The sequence below is a fragment of the Platalea leucorodia genome, assembly GCF_965183815.1.
Source record: "Platalea leucorodia genome assembly, chromosome: W".
NCBI classification, from domain to species: domain Eukaryota; kingdom Metazoa; phylum Chordata; class Aves; order Pelecaniformes; family Threskiornithidae; genus Platalea; species Platalea leucorodia.
Window position 1 is genome coordinate 28,394,240 of NC_138859.1, and position 21,083 is coordinate 28,415,322.

At 40.4% G+C, this 21,083-nt stretch overlaps 1 protein-coding gene across 1 annotated transcript in view; it reads right to left on the reverse strand.

Annotated features, from left to right (window-relative positions):
• Window positions 1–21,083, reverse strand: part of LOC309601922 (phosphatidylinositol 3-kinase catalytic subunit type 3-like) — a 91,604-nt gene that overhangs the window by 55,717 nt on the left and 14,804 nt on the right. The window contains exons 7-12 of the mRNA XM_082335180.1: window positions 7,205–7,276; window positions 6,022–6,127; window positions 5,451–5,536; window positions 2,876–3,061; window positions 1,422–1,573; window positions 33–120 (exon numbers count right to left, since the gene is read on the reverse strand). Coding sequence (XP_082191306.1) covers window positions 33–120; window positions 1,422–1,573; window positions 2,876–3,061; window positions 5,451–5,536; window positions 6,022–6,127; window positions 7,205–7,276 — 690 coding nt within the window. The remainder of the gene's footprint in view (window positions 1–32; window positions 121–1,421; window positions 1,574–2,875; window positions 3,062–5,450; window positions 5,537–6,021; window positions 6,128–7,204; window positions 7,277–21,083) is intronic.

The following is a 21,083-nucleotide window of genomic DNA, read 5'->3' on the forward strand; positions in this document are numbered from 1 at the left end:
ATCAAAAATACAAGGTAAAGCATTTGACTTACATCAAGGTTTTCATTGTCTGCAAGCTCCTTTGTCTTTGAAGTAAAAGATGGTGAGCAAACAGGTGGAACAGGACTCATGATCTGGGAACTACATGAAGGAAAGCATGTAATTGGCATGATTCAAAGTTCTTGCTTGGGGGGCAGGGGGCATGCATGGAAATAGCAATGCATTTCACTTTCACGGCATAATAAATTCAGAAAACTGGAAGAGAAGTATCTTTGAAGATAGTATCTCAACCCTGTTTCAGAACAAACTGCATGAACAGCAACTTTGACAGCTGCAGTTCCTGAAAACAGCAAAAACCTGTGCCTGGATAGCTACACAGTTTATGGCTGTGAAGGACATTAACTTACATCAAACTTAACATTTTGTTTCATCTTATATAAAAAATAAGCAGACAGATAGGAATTTAGCATATCCACGTTTTCAGGATAAGCTTTTTTTTAAAATGTTCTTAAGATGAAATTGCTAATACACAACACCTGCAAGCACTCATCTCTGGAATGCATTTACACATAACAGAGTAGACAAACCCAACACTTGCAAAGCAAAATTATCAGACAGTAAATTTATCTGAAATGAAGTAATCAAACAGGTCTACTAATGCCTAAGTGTCATTGAAGCCTCAAAATACACCATACATCCCAGGACACACACTCTACAGCTTAGCAGCAAGATCAACGAAAAGCAGCAGTCTTGTAATATGAAAAGTATACCCTAGTGACACAAGTGATTAGACTTTGAAACTTAAGACTAAAAATCCTGGAAATTTGTATTAAATATTCACAGGAGACTTCAGTTAACCAAGTTTGTTTGCACCTTGCTTAATACCATATTAATTAGATATTTCAGCCCCTCTTTTGGATTCCTGCAAGAATAAAGCGTGCTCCTCCAGCTCCTTTACATTCACAGGACTCTCCCTACACCTTCTTTTGCAGGAGCAGAAAGAAATTTCTTTCCATTTCAGACTGATTGGACTTTTAGATCCGTATTCTTTGATATAAGTGGAAAGCGGAGCCTCACACAACTTCATTGAAGACATCCTAACTTTTGCAAGGACAGAAGGAAGCAATGACGGTGTTTTTCCTGCTCTCCAGAAGTTGTCTTCCTTTCATGCAGCAAGGTCAAAGGCTACAACTTTGAGATTAAGAATGTTTGCTCTGTAAACTATCTGTAGTCAGGAAATACATTCTGTGAAAGCTCAGGGGGGGTTTTTTGGGGTGGTTTTTTTTTGTTTGTTTGTGGTTTTTTGGGGTTTGTTTTAAATGTCACTGCTTCAGATTATAAAATAGGATGTTGAATATGCAATGGTCCCTAAAAAGGAGAAAGAATTTGAGGGCTTACGATGTTATGTTTCTGCTTTTCTACTGGAAATCTAAGCTTCTTACCTGTCTATTTCTGCACCATTAGTTCCAGATGTTGTCATGCTTTCTGACATTGAACCTTGACTGTCCCTCTTGCTAGATTCCAGTCCATTCTTTATGTCAAAGTTTTCATATTTCAATGCCTGGACTAACTGTAACAGGTACATCAGCAAATCCTCATGGAGAAAAAAATGAAAAAGAATTGAGGGGGTCAGTCAAAGCTGACTAGGACTCCATGTGTTTTCAAAATTCTAATTTATAGAAAAACTTAGTCAGGATTTAGTGACCTATAAAGAAATGGAAATTGGGGTCTCCCTAGCAAGCAACATACAACAGAAAAACTGGTGTAGGATGGAGTTTGACTCCCAAAAGATACCAGGTTATCACACTACTAATTTTTTTGTTACTCAAAGGTAGTAAGTGCTAATTAAGTAAATATTTAGGTGCAATTACTACTTTAAAGTTCCCTTTAGTTAAGCTGCCCTACTTGCTTCCAGCATCCACAAAATAAACCTTTCAGTTTGTGGCTCCCAAGAAGAAAATTCAAGCATAAAATCCAGACCATGGTATTCAGATTCTCTTCTCTTATGCGCTATCATTTTTATCTCCCTTGTGTAGCTGGGGATCCAAAAAAAAAAAAACAAAACTAACCCCACCAAAAAAAACACGTATCTGATCTACTTTAGATTGAAGAATAGAATTTTAATCACTTGCTGTTTATAATAAATTTGTTCCCTCTACTATTCAACTTGCTCTGTTTAGCTGCCTTCAAATGTTTCGTAAAATGTACATTTTTAAAGTCAAAGCAGTATGACCTTGTCTATTGAAGTTGGCTTGCAAAGATTTGAGATATATTTACTTTAAACTCTATTGATTGCCAAGGATTCAAGAGTTATGGTAATACATTAAAAGTATTTTTTTTACTGTCAAAAGAAAATAAAATATATAAATAATTTAAATTTAACAGATTAGCATCTATTAAGTGGGCTCTATTCACAGCTCATCATATTCTAATCAGTATCCAATTAGAAACGTCTTATTTCCACAGATGCTTTTCTACTCACTTTCTTTAGCAAAGGAGTATGATGATATACTGCTTCAATTTACCAGGTGGATTTGTTGGAAATCTTTTAGCAGACTATTTAAGTTCAGAGCACTTCTATGCAGGTTAACATTCAAAATTTATCACTGGTTTCTGGGGAGAACACATGGTTGTTTCACCTTGTTTGACAAAACCAGCTATCACTGGCTATTCATACTGAGACAATTATCAACGAGTGCCACTTAATAATGTGAAGACCTTGCTCCATAAAGAGTTTATAGTAAATAGCATCACAATGAATTTCATTTTTTTTGTTGTTTTCCATCACTATTATTCACTTAAATGCCTTAAAAAGTAGCAAACATTTCCAAGTACTCAATGAGACTAAAAATCCCAAGACCATGACTTTCACATGTACCCACAGACCAATGAATACCTCATCATCAGCCTGCTGAAGCCTGGTGACAGCATAGTGCCGAACTGTTGGGTTGGTGAAGTGAGATGACAGAAGTTCTAGAGCGTCTTCCACATCCATGGGCTTCCACTTGCCCAGTAGCTCCAGTGCTTGCTTTGCCTCTTGTGGTAGGTCCCAGTTGACACATTTTAAGAATTTTGTCAAGGCCTAAATAGAAAGAGAACAGACAATTCATCAGTGAAAAGCCAGGCTAAACAAATGATTTAGAAAAGAACAGAATATAGACTATTTCAGTTGGAAGGTACCTACAGTGATCATCTAGTCCAATTGCCTGACCAATTCAGGGCTGATCAAGTTAAAGCATGTTATTAAGGGCATTCTCCAAATGCCTCTTAAACAGTGACAGGCTTGGGGCATTGACCATCTCTCTAGGAAGCCTGTTCTAGTGTTTGACCACCCTCTCGGTAAAGAAATGCTTCCTAATGCCCAGCTTAAACCTCCCCTGGGGCAGCTTTGAACCATTGCCACCTGTCCTATCACTGGATACCAGGGAGAAGAGTTCAACACCTCCCTCTCCACTTCCCCTCCTCAGGAAGCTGTAAGAGAGCAATGAGGTCACCCCTCAGCCTCCTTTTCTCCAAACTAGAGAAGCACAAAGTCCTTAACCACTTCTCATATGACATTCCTTCCAGCCCTTTCACCAGCTTTGTTGCCTTCCTCTGGACACATTCAAGGACCTTCACATCCTTTTTAAATTGTGGGGCCCAGAGCTGCGCACAGTATTCAAAAGGTGAGGCCGCACCAATGCTGAATACAGTGGGATAATCACCTCTTTTGACTGGCTGATTACGCTGTGTTTGATGCACCCCAGGATGCTGTTTGTCCTCTTGGCTGCCAGGGCACACTGCTGACTCATATTGAGCCTGCTGTTGACCAGCACCCCCAGATCCCTTTCTGCAGGGCTGCTCTCAAGCCACTCCTCTCCCAATTTACAGTTGTGCCTGACGTTACTCCATCCTAGGTGCAGAATCCATCATTTCGACTTGTTAAATTTCATCCCATTAATCATAGCCCAATGCTCCAATCTATCTAGATCCCTCTGCAAGGCCTCTTGTCCCTCAAGAGAGTCAACAGCACCTCCCAGTTTGGTATCATCAGCAAACTTGCTAATGGTGCATTCAACTTGTCCTGGTTTCAGCTGGGATAGAGTTAATCTTTTTTCTTAGTAGCTGGTATAGGGCTGTGTTTTGGGTTTAGGATGAGAATCATGTTGATAACACACTGATGTTTTGGTTCTTGCTAAGTAGTACTAAGCTGTTGCTAAATAGTTGCTAAGTAGTGCTTACACTGGTCAAGGACTTTTCAGCTTCCCCTGCTCTGCCAGGTGCACAAGAAGCTGGGAGGGGGCACAGCCAGGACAGCTGACCTAGACTGGCCAAAGGGCTATTCCATACCATATGACATCATGCTCAGTATATAAGCTGGGGGAGTTGGCCAGGGGGGCAGTGATCGCTGGGACGTGCTGGGCATCAGTCGGCGGGTGGTGAGCAATTGTATCGTGTATCACTTGCTTTGTATTACTACTGTATTATTATTTGTTTTTATTATTATTATTACTATTACTACTGTTCTATTTTTATTTTACTTCAATTATTAAACTATTCTTATCTCAACCCACGAGTTTTCCCCTTTTACCCTTCTGATTCTCTCCCCCATCTCACCAGGGGTTGTGGGAGTGAGCAAGCAGCTGTGTGGTGCTTAGTTGCTGGCTGGGGTTAAACCACAACAAACTCCTCCATCCAGATCATTGATAAATATATTGAACAGAACTGGCCCTAGAATTGAACCCTGAGGAACACCGCTGGTGACCGGGCACCAGCCAGATGTAGCCCCATTCACTACAACCCTTTGAGCTCTGCCCTTCAGTCAGTTCTTCACCCAGCAAACCGCATACCTGCTCATCCCACAGTTGGACAACTTGTCCAGAAGGATGCTGTGAAATTAATGTTTCACATTAAGGTAGAACTAGATTCAGACTATATTTACATAAGCACAGACCTGAGGAACCTTACTGAGGTAAGTGACAATACAATATTGGATTGTTTTAATATGTCCCAAAAAACTGCAGCTGGGTTACTTTCTAAGTAAAAAGTCAATGGTTACTGCTCTGCCACAATTACCGCTATATAAAAAAAATGACCACTGCTGGGGGACTGTTTAGTTATTTAATTTACTTTGGGCTTTTGGTGTGCTACTACTTATTCTGGTAATGCTAACCCTTGTCTAAAAGGGATGAAGAAGCTCCTCTTAAATAATTTTTCCTTGCTGAAGACAAAATTGGTAACACTGGTATTTTAAGCTGACAGACAGTGTTTGTAGAAAGACTGCTGTAGTAATAGTCAGTTCATATGATTTAACAGGGAAAATTACAGTCACCAATTTTTAAATCAGTAACATTGTAGAAAAAGTTAAAATAATCTTGACTAGCTTCTAAGACACTGAAGCTCTGTATCTCTGCAAGGACAGAACATTGTAGAATGAGTGCCAGATGAAGCACCTTTTGCATTAATAAGTCCTCTCAAATCATTCAACTTACCTTCTCCTGATTAGTAAAGTAATATCGGAATTTCCAAACTAGATCGTGTTCCTCATATGTTAGCTGCTTTGTTGGTGGATAACTCACTATGATACACAGTCAGAAAGTGAGTTTAAAAACATGAACAGGCAAAATCAACAAGTTAACACACTACACTGTGACAAAGCACAACACTGACAACACACAAAAATAGCTAGAAAAAAAAAGCTTTCCAACAACACAAATTTCTCATGCTATCATGGTGGTGCTCTTCAGTTACGTGGTTGATTGAACTGGCAGCACAGGCAAACATACACAGTTACTTTAAGACTACCATTAACACCCACATGATATGTGCACAATACACATTCTTATCCCCCCAAAACAGTTTTACAAAAAAATGAGCAAGTACCTTTTGCTGCTTTCTGAGTTGGACTCATCTAACTAACCACTTGTAAGAAACACTTAACAACATTTCTTCATTAATTACTTTCTTTAAACTGAAATGAACTCTATTTTCCTTAAATTGTCACCACATATTAATACCAAACTACCTAATAATAAAATTGAATTTAGCCATTATATGACTGACTTACATTAAGCTGATCTCGCGTAGCTGCATTAGGTTTCAGATCATGATCAGAAGGTCCACTTAAACTTCGAGCAAGCTTGTGATGTTTGCTTTCTACTAAGTTCTCCTAAACACAGAGGGTAAGTCAGTATTTATAAGTATTTAAACTCCAGAGAAAATTACTACTGAAATGAAACCATCTAGCAAAGACTCACAAGTATCTTGAATAATACATGACAATTAAAATTCACATCTAAAACCACAGCATCTTCTGGATTTTTTTTGTTGTTGTTGTTTTAGAAGAAACTCCTTCAATAATGTTGTTGGGGATTTTGAGGTTTTGGTTTGGTTTTTTTACTTCACACAATTTACAAACCCTATCTTGCCTTTTGGTGAATTGCCACAAAATGCAAGCATTTCAGTCAACGCATCTGTGATTTAGACAGCACTCAAACATGCTAGCCACTTTATAAACATTTTTAGGATGTCTGCAGTATGAAGCTTTGTATGCAAGAAAAACTTCTCAAAAAGTTTTCCCACTGTTAATACCATGTTAGCAACAGTAGGAGCCACAGTGTCAATGAGATTTCAGCAGCCAAGGCAGTTTTCAGCATTGTCAGACTTGCTCTTGCAGTGTTAGATTACACAGTGTTCAGTGTTGCCAGTAGAAGCCCACTCACATTAAAGTTCCCAAAGCTGCCAATACCAGTCCCACTGAATTGGCATCCACAATAATGAAAATCTTTTCTAGAACTGTACTTAGGCACTGTCTACATGAAAGACAACATATAAGAGAGCATAGGGAGAAAATATTTTAACAGACAAAGTGACCAAGAGTTACTGCACCTTCCGCTAGATTTCTGTTCTTCAGCTCCCTCTTACCTTATATTCACACCCTCTGACCTCTTTTGCCAACAATCTCCCTTCTCTGCTTTCCTACACCTCAGAAGCAAGCATATTAGGTATGGAAAGGAAGAGATGAACATAAGCATTAAATCAATTCTTATATTTTAATCTAGTAGCAGAAAAAAAAAAAAATACAAAAAGTCAAATCCACTGATATTTCTCAACTGGTCAAATAAATCTTTCCACTGCAATTTTTAAATATTGAAGACAGCAATATAGGCAAGCTTTCATCTCCATTTATGAAAACTTGCAACAAAAATACTATAATACAGATTGTATTACATGGAGCATTGCTTACCACAGACATCTGGGGATCTGGAATCTTAACAATTTCCGAACTTGTTAAAACTGGAGATGACTCATCACCATCCTGAATGACAAAAACTTAAAAGCATATTAAACATCTCAAGTTTTTGGAAAAAAACATGTCATATTAACGTACTGTGAATTAGACTACAGTGAAAGAACGATGCAACTGCACCTTGCTGACTTTTGATAGTTATAAAGGGGAAAGCAGAAAATAAGAAATGGATTCTTCTTGTTAGTTTTTGCCAGATGATAAACAAGGTGGCAAGAGAAATGAAAAGTTCATGCGAGGAGACGCAGCTTGGCAACTCACTACCATGCTGGCACACAGGTGAGCGGAGAAATTTGCCATTATCATTACATATGTCCTCTGGAAGCACAAAGAGAAACCAAATCAGGGTCTGATACAAAGATCGGTGTTCTCCGAACCCCCTTGCTTTCTTACTTTCCTCACAGAGGTGGGAAGCTAGGTGCGGCTGGGTAAGGAAAACGATGTAACGAAACTCAATAACAACAGAGTGTTATTAAGCAGGCATTTTATTGCAGTGCTGGGCAGCACTGGGGATTCTCCACCATAAGTGCTCCACCGATCTGGTAGACTTTCAGAGAATATATGCTATAAAATCCTACATATTCACAGGATTTCTGAGAATTCATCTACATAAACATGAGATTTCCTGGAACTTATTAACATATGCAAATGTCCGATCCACATGCGCAGTCGTCTCCTGTGGTGGTCTTTGGGTGGTCGTCAGGGTCTTCAGATGAAGGCTCATAGTCTTCTTCACTGTGTTTGCTGATTGACCTTCATCCCCTTGCAACTTACTTATCCTCTGTGCATTTGTTCTCCCAAGGCCTAGTTGTGCGAAATGGGATTGTCTGAGATGGGATTATCCTGGAGCCCCCTTATCTTACAACCATTCTAACTACTCTCTAAATCACAAAGGCCTTTCTTTTGTTTAGTTAAGTGACTAAGATATTTAAACATCCTCCCTGCCCCTAGGCTTTAATTCTTTCAAGAGGCATTTTAATACAATGGCTTTGTCTATCTTAGCTTTAACCCTTTCATTCCCCCCTTTCTTTAAACTTTGTAAATTTCTTTACAAAGGTCTTAAGTTTTCATATTTTATCACCTTAGGCAAGGCCCAAACTCTCATAGCCAATTTCTTCAGCTTATACCACAAAAGGCAATTGACAACTGTTAGTATAATAACGAACACCAATAATATCAAGAGTGGGTGGACTAGAACATTCAAAGTTTTCTCTGCAGAGGGTGAGTATCCCAAAGATATCCCACCAATGATGGCCGGTATCATCTTTAATTTGACTAGACAGTCCAACAAGTTTGTCCTTAGTTATTACTGTTTTAATGATGGACTCAGCTAGTGTATTATTTCGTTTCTTTAAATGTTCTCTGAGTTCCTGAGATTGGTTCAAGATGTTGTTTAATTTTTCCAGAGATATGTTTGCACGACTTATATTTAAGCTCTCATAATGCCAAAACATTGCCACTTGTTCTTCTGTATAGGCGAACACATAAAGGGAGTGATTAGGTGATATTCTCCAACTACCGATCAGTTATTAGTCACTAAACACACACGTCTCGCATTAATTTCTACAAACATTTCAAACGCATCAGGAGACAGGATCATCCATTTGCAATTGTTAACAGAATGTTCTAATAAGCATGGTTCATATAATTGAGATTGTTGTCCACATTAAGATACCGTCAGAGGTGGTTTCACAAAGATCTAAATCATATGTTTGTCTCAGGTAGTGGCAAAGATTTTTCAGGAATTCTACTTAATACCTCACCTTGTTCCGCAGCTCGTCTTGCCTCGCGATCAGCCAGTTTATTTCCCACTTCCCTGTCAGTGTTACCTTTCTGATGCCCTTTGCAGTGCATAATCGCCACTGCTGACGGAAGTTGTACAGCATCTAAAAGTCGCAAAATTATATCAGCATGTTTTATACCTTTCCCTTGAGCAGTTAAGAGTCCTCGTTCTTTCCAAATTGCTCCACATGGGCATGGACTACACCAAAGGCATACTTTGAATCTGTTCGCAGTCCTTTGGCAAGCTCCAACGCCCTTCACTAGGGCAATTATTTCAGCTCGTTGTGCAGATGTGCCCTTAGGGAGTGACTTTGCTTCCACCAGGTGGTCTGTGGTGGTCACAGCGCATCCCACCATTCGAATTTCATTCTTTACAAAACTGCTCCCATCAGTATACCACGTGTGGTCATCTTCCTCCAGCGGCTCCTCCTTCAAGTCTGGTCTGCTTGCATCTTTTACCGTGGTTGGTTCTGGGGTCCTGCAGATGGTTTCCTTTCGGTCATTCCCGAGCTGTCTTTGTCCCTTAGAAATCATGAATCCCAGGTATATTACTTCTTTTTTCAAGATCTGGGCTTTCTGTAATGAGACTCGATAACCACTTAGTCCGAGAAAATTTAACAAACTCACAGTCCATTCTTTGCATTCTTCCTTCTTTTCTGTGGCTATCAAAATATCATCCACATATTGCAAAAGAATCCCATTTCCTGGAGGCCTCTCCCAGGTCTCTAATTCCTTGGCTAATTGATTTCTAAAAATGGTGGGGCTATTCTTAAATCCTTGAGGTAACACTGTCCAGGTTAGTTGGGTTTTCCGTCCTGTATCCGGGTTTTCCCATTCAAAGGCAAATAAACTGCGGCTTTCAGGAGCCAAGGTAAGGCAAAAGAATGCATCCTTTAGGTCTAATACAGTAAACCATTCATAGGTTTCCCTTAAACTGGTCAGTAAAGTATATGGGTTTGCCACTACCAGATACAGATCTTCAACTATCTGATTTATTGCCCACAAATCCTGCACTAATCGATAAGTTTTGCCATCAGGCTTTTTGACAGGCAGAATAGGAGTGTTATACTCTGAAGAGCATTCAATTAATAGTCCGAATTTTATAAATTCTTCTATAATGCTCTTCACTCCTTGCCTGTCTTCCAATTTCAGGGGATATTGCTTTACCCTAACAGGCCGTGCTCCCTCTTTGAGTTTAAAGCTTTCTCGACCTGTCCGGTTGCTCCCACAATATTAATATTTTGTTTTACTTATGGGCAATAAAGTCTGATTTAATACTGAAAATGTGGCACCTGTATGTACTAAAAATTCTACAGGTTTCTCTTCTTTCCCTAGCTGAATTTTTACCAAGGGTTCCGCTAGGGAAGATTCCCCTGGTTCCCATCAATTAGCTTCAACGTCAGTAACCACCACTGACTTGCCCAATCTCGGGCAATCCTTTTTCCAATGCCCCGTTTGCTTACAATAAGCACACTGATCCTTCAGGAGGGGTTGATTTCCTTTAGGTGGGGCACTTAAACCGCTTCTCACGGCTCCTCTCCCTCCATTAGCGCTGTTTCCTGATGGGTTCTGAGAGGGTACCCCCCCCCCCCCCCCCCGGTGCGCAAAGCAGCCACTGTAGCATTGGCAATTGTTTTGCCCATTATTCTCTCTTTCTGACTATCTCTATTCCGATATACTTGCCATACAATCATCTCCAGCAATTTCTCTAAATCTCTTGCATCTGTTCCTTGCACTTTCCTTAGCTTTCTCCTGATATCATCCGCCTATTGTCCCAAAAACAATAACAACAACTGACCCTTTCCCTCCTGGGAGGTAGGGTCTAAAGGAGTGTATTTCTGCATTCCTTCATACAATTTGGACCAATTTACTGATTTTTGGGACAGCATTTCTTATTCCATAAGCAATCCATTCCCTATATCACACTAATAGGTCCCGGACTCCTGTCTGGTTAGGGTCCCAACCAGGACTGGTAATCAGAATACGCTTATCAATATTCCCGGCAAAGTCCCAGACAGAATCAGAGCCTGTACCTGTGCTCTGGCCACTCTCACAACCATCTGTTTCACTGACTCGCTAAACACCGCATCCAACATTGCATCCACATCCTCCCAGTCAGGGTCCCAAGTTTTCACAATCAATTCAAATCCTTTAGCTACCTTCTCAGGATCATTCCTATAATTCCCTGCAATAATTTGCCAACCATCTAAATCTGCTAGAGTGAAAGGTACTTGAATCCTGACGGGTCCTCCCATCCCCATTGCCTGCCTTAGTGGAGCCTATATAATAGGTCCCACCTTCGAGTTCTGGCAGTGATGGGGGAAAATCCAATATCATTTTCTTCCCTTTCCCTTGCCTCCGGTCCTTCACTTCCTACGGCACCACCATCTCCTTCTCTATCACCTTCTCTTTCTGGTGGAGGCAAACAATCCTCTAATCTCTCATTCTGTGAACCAACCTTTAAACATCTTTGTCCAACGCTGCAAGCTGAGCAACATCTGTTTAACTTGCCGTTTTGCTTATTTTTCTCTTTTTCTATCGCCAGGACCATAGGGTCCTGGGGTGCTAAATTAATTCCACATTCCTTTTGCCACTCAGGGTGATTCGGCAGAGTAAAAAAAAAACATATCTGCATAAACCACTTCATCCCATTTTCCTTCTCAAGAACAGCATAAGTTGTAACAAAGTAGTATAATTCAGAGTTCCGTTAAAAGGCCATTTTTCTCCATCATCCAACTTATATAATGGCCACCACTGATTGCAATATTTTACCAAAGTTTTACAATTCACACTTCCTCCAGGTGGTCCCCCAATATCTTTCCAGTGAGCCAAAATGCAGCCCAAAGGGCTCTTTTTCAAAACTTCACCCTGTTGGTTTCCCATTTTGGAATTTATAAAACACAAAGGACAGGGACTAAAACTCAGACACTTACACACAACTGACAATTATTATAAACACAACAACAGCAGCTGCTACTCCCAGATGATAAATGTCGACATAAGTTAATCAGAGATATTCGAATACGTGTATATCAGACATATACGTATATCACATACGTGTACGTAAACCAAAAATCAGATACAGATGCACAAACAAATGATCGTACCAACCAGATGATCAATACAAATCGTACGTGCAAATGTATGCCACCCAGCAGGGTTCTCACAAACCACGACTTATGAGCAGCTTCAAATGACCAGTCCCAAAACAAAATAAAATGCCTTTCTTACCAGTGGCCCTTGTCTGTCCCCGCCTGGATCCGACAAATCGTGGAGTCCCTCCAGAGAAGTCTCCAGGGCCGGCCAAGGGAGTCTCCGACTCAGGGGTTCCTGCAGCCGGACAGAGAGGGTCCCATCTGGGGTGCCAAAACCGATACAAAGATCGGTGTTCTCCGAACCCCCTTGCTTTCTAACTTTCCTCACAGAGGTGGGAAGCTAGGTGCGGCTGGGTAAGGAAAACGATGTAACGAAACTCAATAACAACAGAGTGTTATTAAGCAGGCATTTTATTGCAGTGCTGGGCAGCACTGGGGATTCTCCACCATAAGTGCTCCACCGATCTGGTAGACTTTCAGAGAATATATGCTATAAAATCCTACATATTCACAGGATTTCTGAGAATTCATCTACATAAACATGAGATTTCCTGGAACTTATTAACATATGCAAATGTCCGATCCGCATGCGCAGTCGTCTCCCGTGGTGGTCTTCAGATGAAGGCTCGTAGTCTTCTTCACTGTGTTCGCTGACTGACCTTTACTTCTGCGCAAACTCAGTTTGGGGATCACGTATACTATGTCCTTCAAGGTCGGTTTGTTCTAGTCTAATGGTCATCTCGCAACTTTCTTATCCTCATGGCTCTGCATATCTACTCTCCCAAGGCCTAGCTGTCTAAAGAGGAATACTCAGGAGCTTCTTATCTTACAAGTGTCTTAGCTATTCACAAAGATTTGCTTTTGTTTGGTAAAGGGGAGTATTCAGGAGCTTCTATCTATATTCACAGGTATCAATCCCTCCTTTTCTTTTGAGGGCTTGTAGCTTATATGCTACAGTCCTCACTATATAAACTTATTATTTCTTGTACAGTAGTTACAACATTGGATCATTATGCAGGCAAGAATACAAACTACAATAATAAAAATCATTAATAAAAATAATCTCTTCAGCCATAACCAATTAGGTAACCAAGAAGTGAGAATATTCCAAATCTCTTCAAACCCAAAAGAGGTATTATCTTTAGTTACTTCATATAAGATTGTTATTTGCTCATGTATGATTTTTAAATCTTCTGATATCCTTCCAACTTTCATCAATGTATGTACAGCAGCTTGAATTTACTACTGCACATACTCCTCCATGGGAAGCCAACATCATGTCTAGAGCCATCCTGTTTTGTAATGCAACTTTTGAAACCTTGGTAGTTTCTTCTTGTAAAGCTTTTATAGCATCGGATGTGACATTCCTGATTTTCTCAATGACTTCTGATATGTTTACTATTGCTTTTTCCAATTCACTGACTCCTAACGCTGGGATTAATCATCTTACAAAGGAGTGAAAGGTAGTAGACCGAGTAATCAATGGATTATCCATTGCTCTTTTTTGTTTTCCAATTGGGGATTTAATTCCCCCCATTCCATGGGGATGTGTTATTACTTTAATGTCTGAGGACACTACCCCTAACGTACAAGAACCTGTCCACCAGGGAGGCAGTACTTTAAGGGGCTTGGTCTCCACACAGCCAATACCATCCCGTTCCTTTGGGCACTTCCCAAAATTTTCCTCGATATTTGTTGGTTTTTCCGCAATTGTCATTGCATGTACCAATCACATTGCGAATAATTCCCTATGGAGTAGTTTCCTTTTTTGTTCTGAATTCCAGTCAGTAATGCACTTAACCTTGTCTTTCAATTGGGGAGTTTGGATTTTCCAAACTTGTGGATTATTATTCTGAGCTTTAAAATAAAATTTTGGACTGTCCCAAAGATTATTTCAAGTGGTATTGAAAGGAATTGGTAGGCCAATTAGTGTTACATCAGACTGAGTACTATGCTTTGGGAATCTAGCACAAATCCAACATTTGCTTGCATTAATAGCTGAAGCTACTTCCACTACTAATTGCACATGAACATTCTCATACCATGGACTTCCTAGTTTCCTAGTGCCCAAACACTTCTGAACTTATCAATAACACAGAAACTAAAGGTGTCATTTGAAAATGAGCTTGAGATGAGCTGTCTCCTTGGAAGTCCATGGTTTAGGAGCCTTTTTGACTCTTGAGTAATGAATCCAGGGCCCTTTCTTATCTAGTTTTACGGCTGTATATGTTGTCAGTAAAACCTGAAATTGTCCTTTCTACTTTTCTTGCAGGGGTTCTCCGGTCCATGACTTCAGGTATACCCAATCTCTGGGCTGGAACAGATGTACTGGGGAACCAAGATTCAGAGATTTGTTTACAATCACATTCTTTTTCATTTCTTGTATCACTGTCCCTAGGGATATTAGATACTTTTGTAAATCTGTTTCACCTCTGATGTTTAATTCTTCTGGTAATTTAGGAATTTGGTACAGTCTCCCATACAACAGCTCATAAGGGCTTAACCGATGTTTTCCCTTAGGCTGAACTCTAATTTTCAATAGAGCAAGTGGAAGTGCTTGTATCCAAGTCATTGAGGTTTCTTGGCAAATTTTACTCAATTGCAGTTTTAAGGTCCGATTCATGCGTTCTACCCGTCCACTAGATTGTGGGCGATAGGGGGCATGCAGCTCCCATGTTATTTGTAATACTCTACTTACTTGTTGGACAATGTCTGCAACAAAATGTGGCCCCCTATCAGAGGAAATCCCTAAAGGAACACCAAATTGTGGTATTATTTCTTTAAGTAAGATTTTTGACAACTTCCCTGGCCTTATTGGTGCAACATGGGAAGGCTTCAGGCCATCCTGTAAAAGTATCCACCAATACTAACAGGTATTTTAACCCTCTTTTTCTTGGCAGTTCAGTGAAATCTATCTGCCAGTGCTCTCCTGGAGTATTTCCTGGTCTTGTGGATCCAAACTGAATTTTATTCTGTGTCTTTGGAGTATTTCTAAGACATGTTTCACACCTTTCAACTACGGACCTTATAATTTCTACCATATTACAACTCACCACTGACTTTTGTGGATGTTTCAGTAAATTCTCGGTTCCCCAACGAACACTATTATGTTCTTTCTTTACTATTTCATGCATCAAAATTGGGGTTAGAATTACCTGCCCCGCAGGAGTAACAGCCCATCCATTTTTCTGTATCTCAGCTCTTAATGTTTCAATTAAGTTTCTGTCCTGACTGTCATAGTTAGGAGATTCTCCTAATTCTATTTTCTTTTCAGGTATTATTGCCAATATTCCTTTACCCTTTTCTGCAGCCTTACGAGCAGTCAAATCGGCCAATTGATTGCCTCTTTCTTGTGGGGTGCGGCCGGTTTGTTGAGCTTTGCAGTGCATAACAGACACTTCTTTTGGTTTCTGTACACTTTTGAGTAACTTTAGAATCTGCTCCGCATGTTTAATTCTGGTCCCTTGAGATGACAATAGTCCCCTTTCTTTCCAAATTGCTCCGTGTGCGTGTAATACTCCAAATGCATATTTGGAATCGGTCCATACATTCACTCGCTTTCCTTCACTTAACTCTGAAGCTCTAGTTAGCGCAATCAGTTCAGCTTTCTGGGCTGACGTTTTTGATTGGAGAGCTTCTGCTTCTACAACAGTATCCACTATGGTCACGGCATATCCCGACATCCGGATCCCTTCTTTCACAAAGCTGCTCCTGTCCGAATATAGCTCCCAGTCTGGGTTTTCCACAGGGGTATCTTTCAGGTCAGGTCGTCTGGAATACACTTCCTCGATGGTCTGTAAACAATCATGTGTGGGTTCTTCTTCCAGTTGTCGAGATGACAGGAAAACTGCTGGGTTTACTACTGCAGTTGATTTTAAAACAGCATCATCTTGTTCAAGAAGTGCTATCTGGTACTTCAACATCCGGCTCAGAGACAACCAGTGCCCACCTTTTTGGTCCAGGACAGTGAGTACCATGTGTGGTACAAAACCAGTAATTTTCTGTCCCAGTGTCAGTTTCCGGGCTTCTTGAATTAACAGCACAGTAGCGGCTACAGCTCTCAGACAACCTGGCCATCCTTTGCTGGTATGGTCCAATTGCTTGGAGAAATAGGCCACAGTGCATCTGTTGCCTCCTAGCATCTGAGAGAGCTCTCCCAGAGCTATAGCTTGTCGCTCATGAGTTGGATCAGGGAGTCCTAAAGCTGGTGCTTTCATCAGAGTTCTTTTTATTCGTTTGAAAGCATTTCTGGTGCTGTCATCCCATTCCAAACATCCAGGCGGTGAAGTTTTCAGTAGCTCATATAAAGGTTTCACAATAAATCCATAGTCTGCAATCCACAGCCTGCACCACCCCACCATTCCCAGGAAGGTCCGCAGCTCACGTGCATTCTGGGGCTCCGGAAGTTGACAGATAGCTTCCTTTCTTTCTGTGCCCAGTCTTCTTTTTCCTTTCAAAAGTTCAAATCCCAGATACTTGACAGATTCTCGAAGGACTTGAGCCTTTTCTTTTGAAACTCGGTAACCATTCATTCCCAGAAAATTCAAAAGATCAATTGTTAATTGTAAGCGTTCTTCCCGGGTTACAGCTGCAATTAGAATATCATTGACATACTGCAACACAGTCCCTGTCTTGTATCCTTTTTTCCAAGTTTCCAATTCTTTGGCTAATTAATTTCCAAATATTGTAGGACTATTTTTGAATCCCTGTGGCAACACTGTCCAAGTGTACTGTGATTTACAACCAGTTTCCAGATTTTCCCACTCAAAGGCAAATATATTTTGACTTTCTCGATCGAGAGGTATGCAGAAAAAGGCATCTTTCAAATCTATAACTGTGAACCATTCTTGGTTTTCATTTATCATTGTCAGTAAAGTGTATGGGTTTGCAACTACTGGATGAATATCCTGAACAATTTGGTTAATAGCTCTTAAATCTTGGACCAATCGATAACTTTTCCCATCTGCCTTTTTTTACTGGCAAGATGGGGGTGTTGTATTCTGATTCACATTCCCTTAGCAGACCATATTTTAGAAATTTCTCAATAATGGGCTTTAACCCAATTCTAACTTCTAGTTTCAAAGGGTATTGTTTTTGCATTACCGGCTTTGCTCCTGCTTTGAGTTCAATTTTTACCGGTTCAGCGTTCTTAGCTTTACCAGGGACTTCTCCAGCCCATACAAGGGGTATCACTGCATTTTCCACTTCTGCTGGGATGCCAGTTCCTAAAGTTTTATCTTCCTGCAATAGGAACACAGTCGCTTGTACAAGTTTAGATTCAGGAATTAACACATCGACTTCCCCATCTTTAAATCATATTTCCACTTTCAATTTTTCTAGCAAATCTCGCCCTAGTAAAGGTTTCGGAGCTCCCGGTAAATACAGGAATTGATGTGTTACCCATTGTTTTCCAATTTTAAATGTTAAAGGCTTGAAGAATGGCCTAGTTTCAGCATTACCAGTCGCACCAACAACTTTGATTCTCTTATTACTAAATTCAAAACCTTTTTCATTCAAAACCAAATAAGCTGCTCCAGTGTCTACCAGGAATCCTATTTCAGTTTGATCTTCCCCCAGCTGTATTTTAACCAGAGGTTCTGCTGGGGAAGATTCCTCCAGTCCCCTTCATTCCTCAGTGTTAACTGCATTTATTGTTCTCAAAATGGAATCGGTTCCTTCTATTCCCTGTTGGAAAGGGCAGTTTGCTTTCCAGTGTCCCTCCTTTCTACAATAAGCGCATTGATTTCTCCGCACTGTAGGATTAGGAAGTCCTCTAACTCATCCTCTTCCTCGGACTCCATTTCTACCTCCTCGAAATCCTCCTCTACTTACTTGCAATCCTTCTAAAGCTGTCTTTCACCTGATCCCTGTTTCTGAAAGCTATCCGTGCAACTTCCAACAATTTCCCTAAGTCTCTGGCATCTGTGCCCTGCAACTTTTGCAATTTCCTCTGAATATCGTCTGTTGACTGTCCTATAAAGAGGGACACTAACTGATTTTTCCCTTCTTCTGATTCCAGGTCCATAGTGGTGTTTTTGTGCAGTTTCTTTTAGTCTATCTAAAAATTCAGTCGGCTACTCCTCCTTATTCTTCTTAATCTGATACAACTTTGACCAATCTACCACTTCGTGAATAGCATTCCTAACGCCAAACAAAATCAGTTTCTGGTATCGTTTTATTAATTCCCTTTCCGTTCTGTCATTAGGATCCCAATCCGGATCTGTAGAAGGTAAATGTTGCTCCCACCGACCCTGCAATTGTCCCGTAGCAATTTGTCCCTCTATTTGAGTTCTTGCTGTTCTAAAGATCATTTCCCTTTCTGTGCTATCAAACAATATCGACATAATAGCATCAATATCCTACCAATCAGGGTCTGTAGTTCTGATCATTGTATCAAAGGCTTTAGCCACCTTATCAGGATTATCTCTATAATTACCCACTGCCTGCTTCCAATTATTTAAATCAGCAATTGAAAACGGCACCCTCACAATCACTGGTCCTTCATTTCCAACAGCCTGTCTCAATGGAGCTTGCAGCACTGCTCCCTGCCGACTACGAATTCTCTCAGCTACCGGAGTTGCTCCTGTCTTTCTGTCCTCAGAGTTGCCCGCTTCAAGGGGCTCAGGTTTATCATCTGCAATCTCTGTCTCAACCCGGGAGCAACCAACATTTCTGGGTCATCCTCTGGCTCATCCTGAACTAATTTTAAACACCTCTGTCCAATACTACAAGCAGAACAACATCTTTTCAAACCTTTTCCATTGCTCTTACTATCTTTTTCCAAGGCTAGCACCAAAGGATCTGAGGGAGCCAAATTTATCCCGCACTACTTCTGCCATTCAGGGTGTGAACGTAAAGTGAAAAACATATCCGCATACAATACTTCATCCCACTTTCCTTCCCATCTTAAAAATAGCATCAATTGCAACAAAGTATCATAATTCAAAGTTCCATTAACCAGCCACTTTTCTCCATCCTCCAGCTTATACAATGGCCACCACTGATTACAATATTTGATTAGATCAGCTTTCTTTGCAACTCCTCCCAGGGGTCCTGCTATTTGCTTCCAATTGTATATGCACCTGAGAGGAGATTTCTTTAAGACTGTCTTCCCCTTTAGAAGTTCCAGTTCCCATTTTAAAAACAAGGCACAACACAATTTCAACAAAGCTTTTACAACAACAACACACAATTACTAACACTTAGGGCAACAAACACACAAAAGCACCCAATTACAGTCGCAACCATTCAGCATTCAAATTCGCAGATCAAACTCCAGAGAGTAGGTTTCAGGAAGGAGGCCTATCCTTCAGTTTTGATCAAAGGGTACTTTCCCTTTGCCCCAGGGATACAGCCCAACCCTGTGCAGCTTTCGCCAGGACTGACAGGCAGGCAACAGAAAATAATACTGAAAGAATGCCTTTACCTTATTGATGGTCCTTGCTCAGAACTCTTTGGTCCGGGGATCAGAGGTTCTCCCTGAGAATCCTTCGGTGCCGGCTGGAGGTCCTACGATCCCTCAGATCTGTCGAAGTTCAAGAGCAGGGTCCCATCTGGGGTGCCAAAACCTGTTACCGGAAAGCAGCAAAATAATTCACTCTCTAAAACTTAATTTTGGAGTTCTAGAAAGCAGGTATTCTTTATTGCGGCACCGGGCAGCACTGGGGATAATTCCACCATAAGTGCTCCGAAGGCTTGATAGACTTTCAGTAATTATATACTATGAAAATATACATATTCATAGGATTTCTGAGAATTCATCTACATAAACATGAGATTTCCTGGAACTTATTAACATATGCAAATGTCCGATCCGCATGCGCAGTCGTCTCCCGTGGTGGTCTTCAGGTGGTCTTTGGGGGTCTTCAGATGAAGGCTCATAGTCTTCTTCACTGTGTTCGCTGACTGACCTTTACTTCTGCGCAAACTCAGTTCGGGGATCACGTATACTATGTCCTTCAAGGTCGGTTTGTTCTGGTCTAATGGTCATCTCGCAACTTTCTTATCCTCATGGCTCTGCATATCTACTCTCCCAAGGCCTAGCTGTCTAAAGAGGAATACTCAGGAGCTTCTTATCTTACAAGTGTCTTAGCTATTCACAAAGATTTGCTTTTGTTTGGTAAAGGGGAGTATTGAGGAGCTTCTATCTATATTCACAGGTATCACATGCAGCTCTAATTCTCTGTCATACTTGGAGAGCATCACTGTGACCCTGACCATACAAACTTACTAAACCATGCCAATGCCTGAGGATCAACTCTAAATTAGCATTTGAATTTGGTCAGGGGAATGCTTATTAATATAACACAAATATTAGAGTCCATTTAAGAAAGTCAACAAAATTTGCAGTATTTTCTGAACCAGCAAGGCTCTTCTGCACTTTCCTGAAAATCAGTTTCACAACATCAATAAATGAGGAGGTTCTATTTATCTTATTATTTAGTCAAAACATCATTTCAAGTAACATCAATGGGATCCAACTTCTCGCACACAAAAAGTAAACGGGCACCCAATGCTGTAGACACTACTTTTTCTTTCTTTCAAGCCATGAAAAAGGCTTTGATAATCAGACTACTTTTTTAAATAAACTGGATGCAGCAGTGCAATCAATTTATTTATTCAAACAAAGGTTTCACTTGAAACCTGCACAAAACCACATTAATGATAAATACTGGTGTTATTTGCACTTGAAAGTCACACTGAATTTTTGCCTAAACGGAGAATCAGAAGCAATGCTCTCGTTGCTAGCAGACTGCTATCCTTCACACTTTGAATGCTGTATTAAAATTAAGTTAACAGAGAACATGGGAAGAGCCACTGCCACTTCACTTCATTGTAATTGAATATTGAGTCAAAGAATCTCAAATTCTATCAGCTACTGTTTCACAGGCTAGTTCTTTGTAAACACTTGAAAACAAATTTATCAACAAAACTGTGACAAG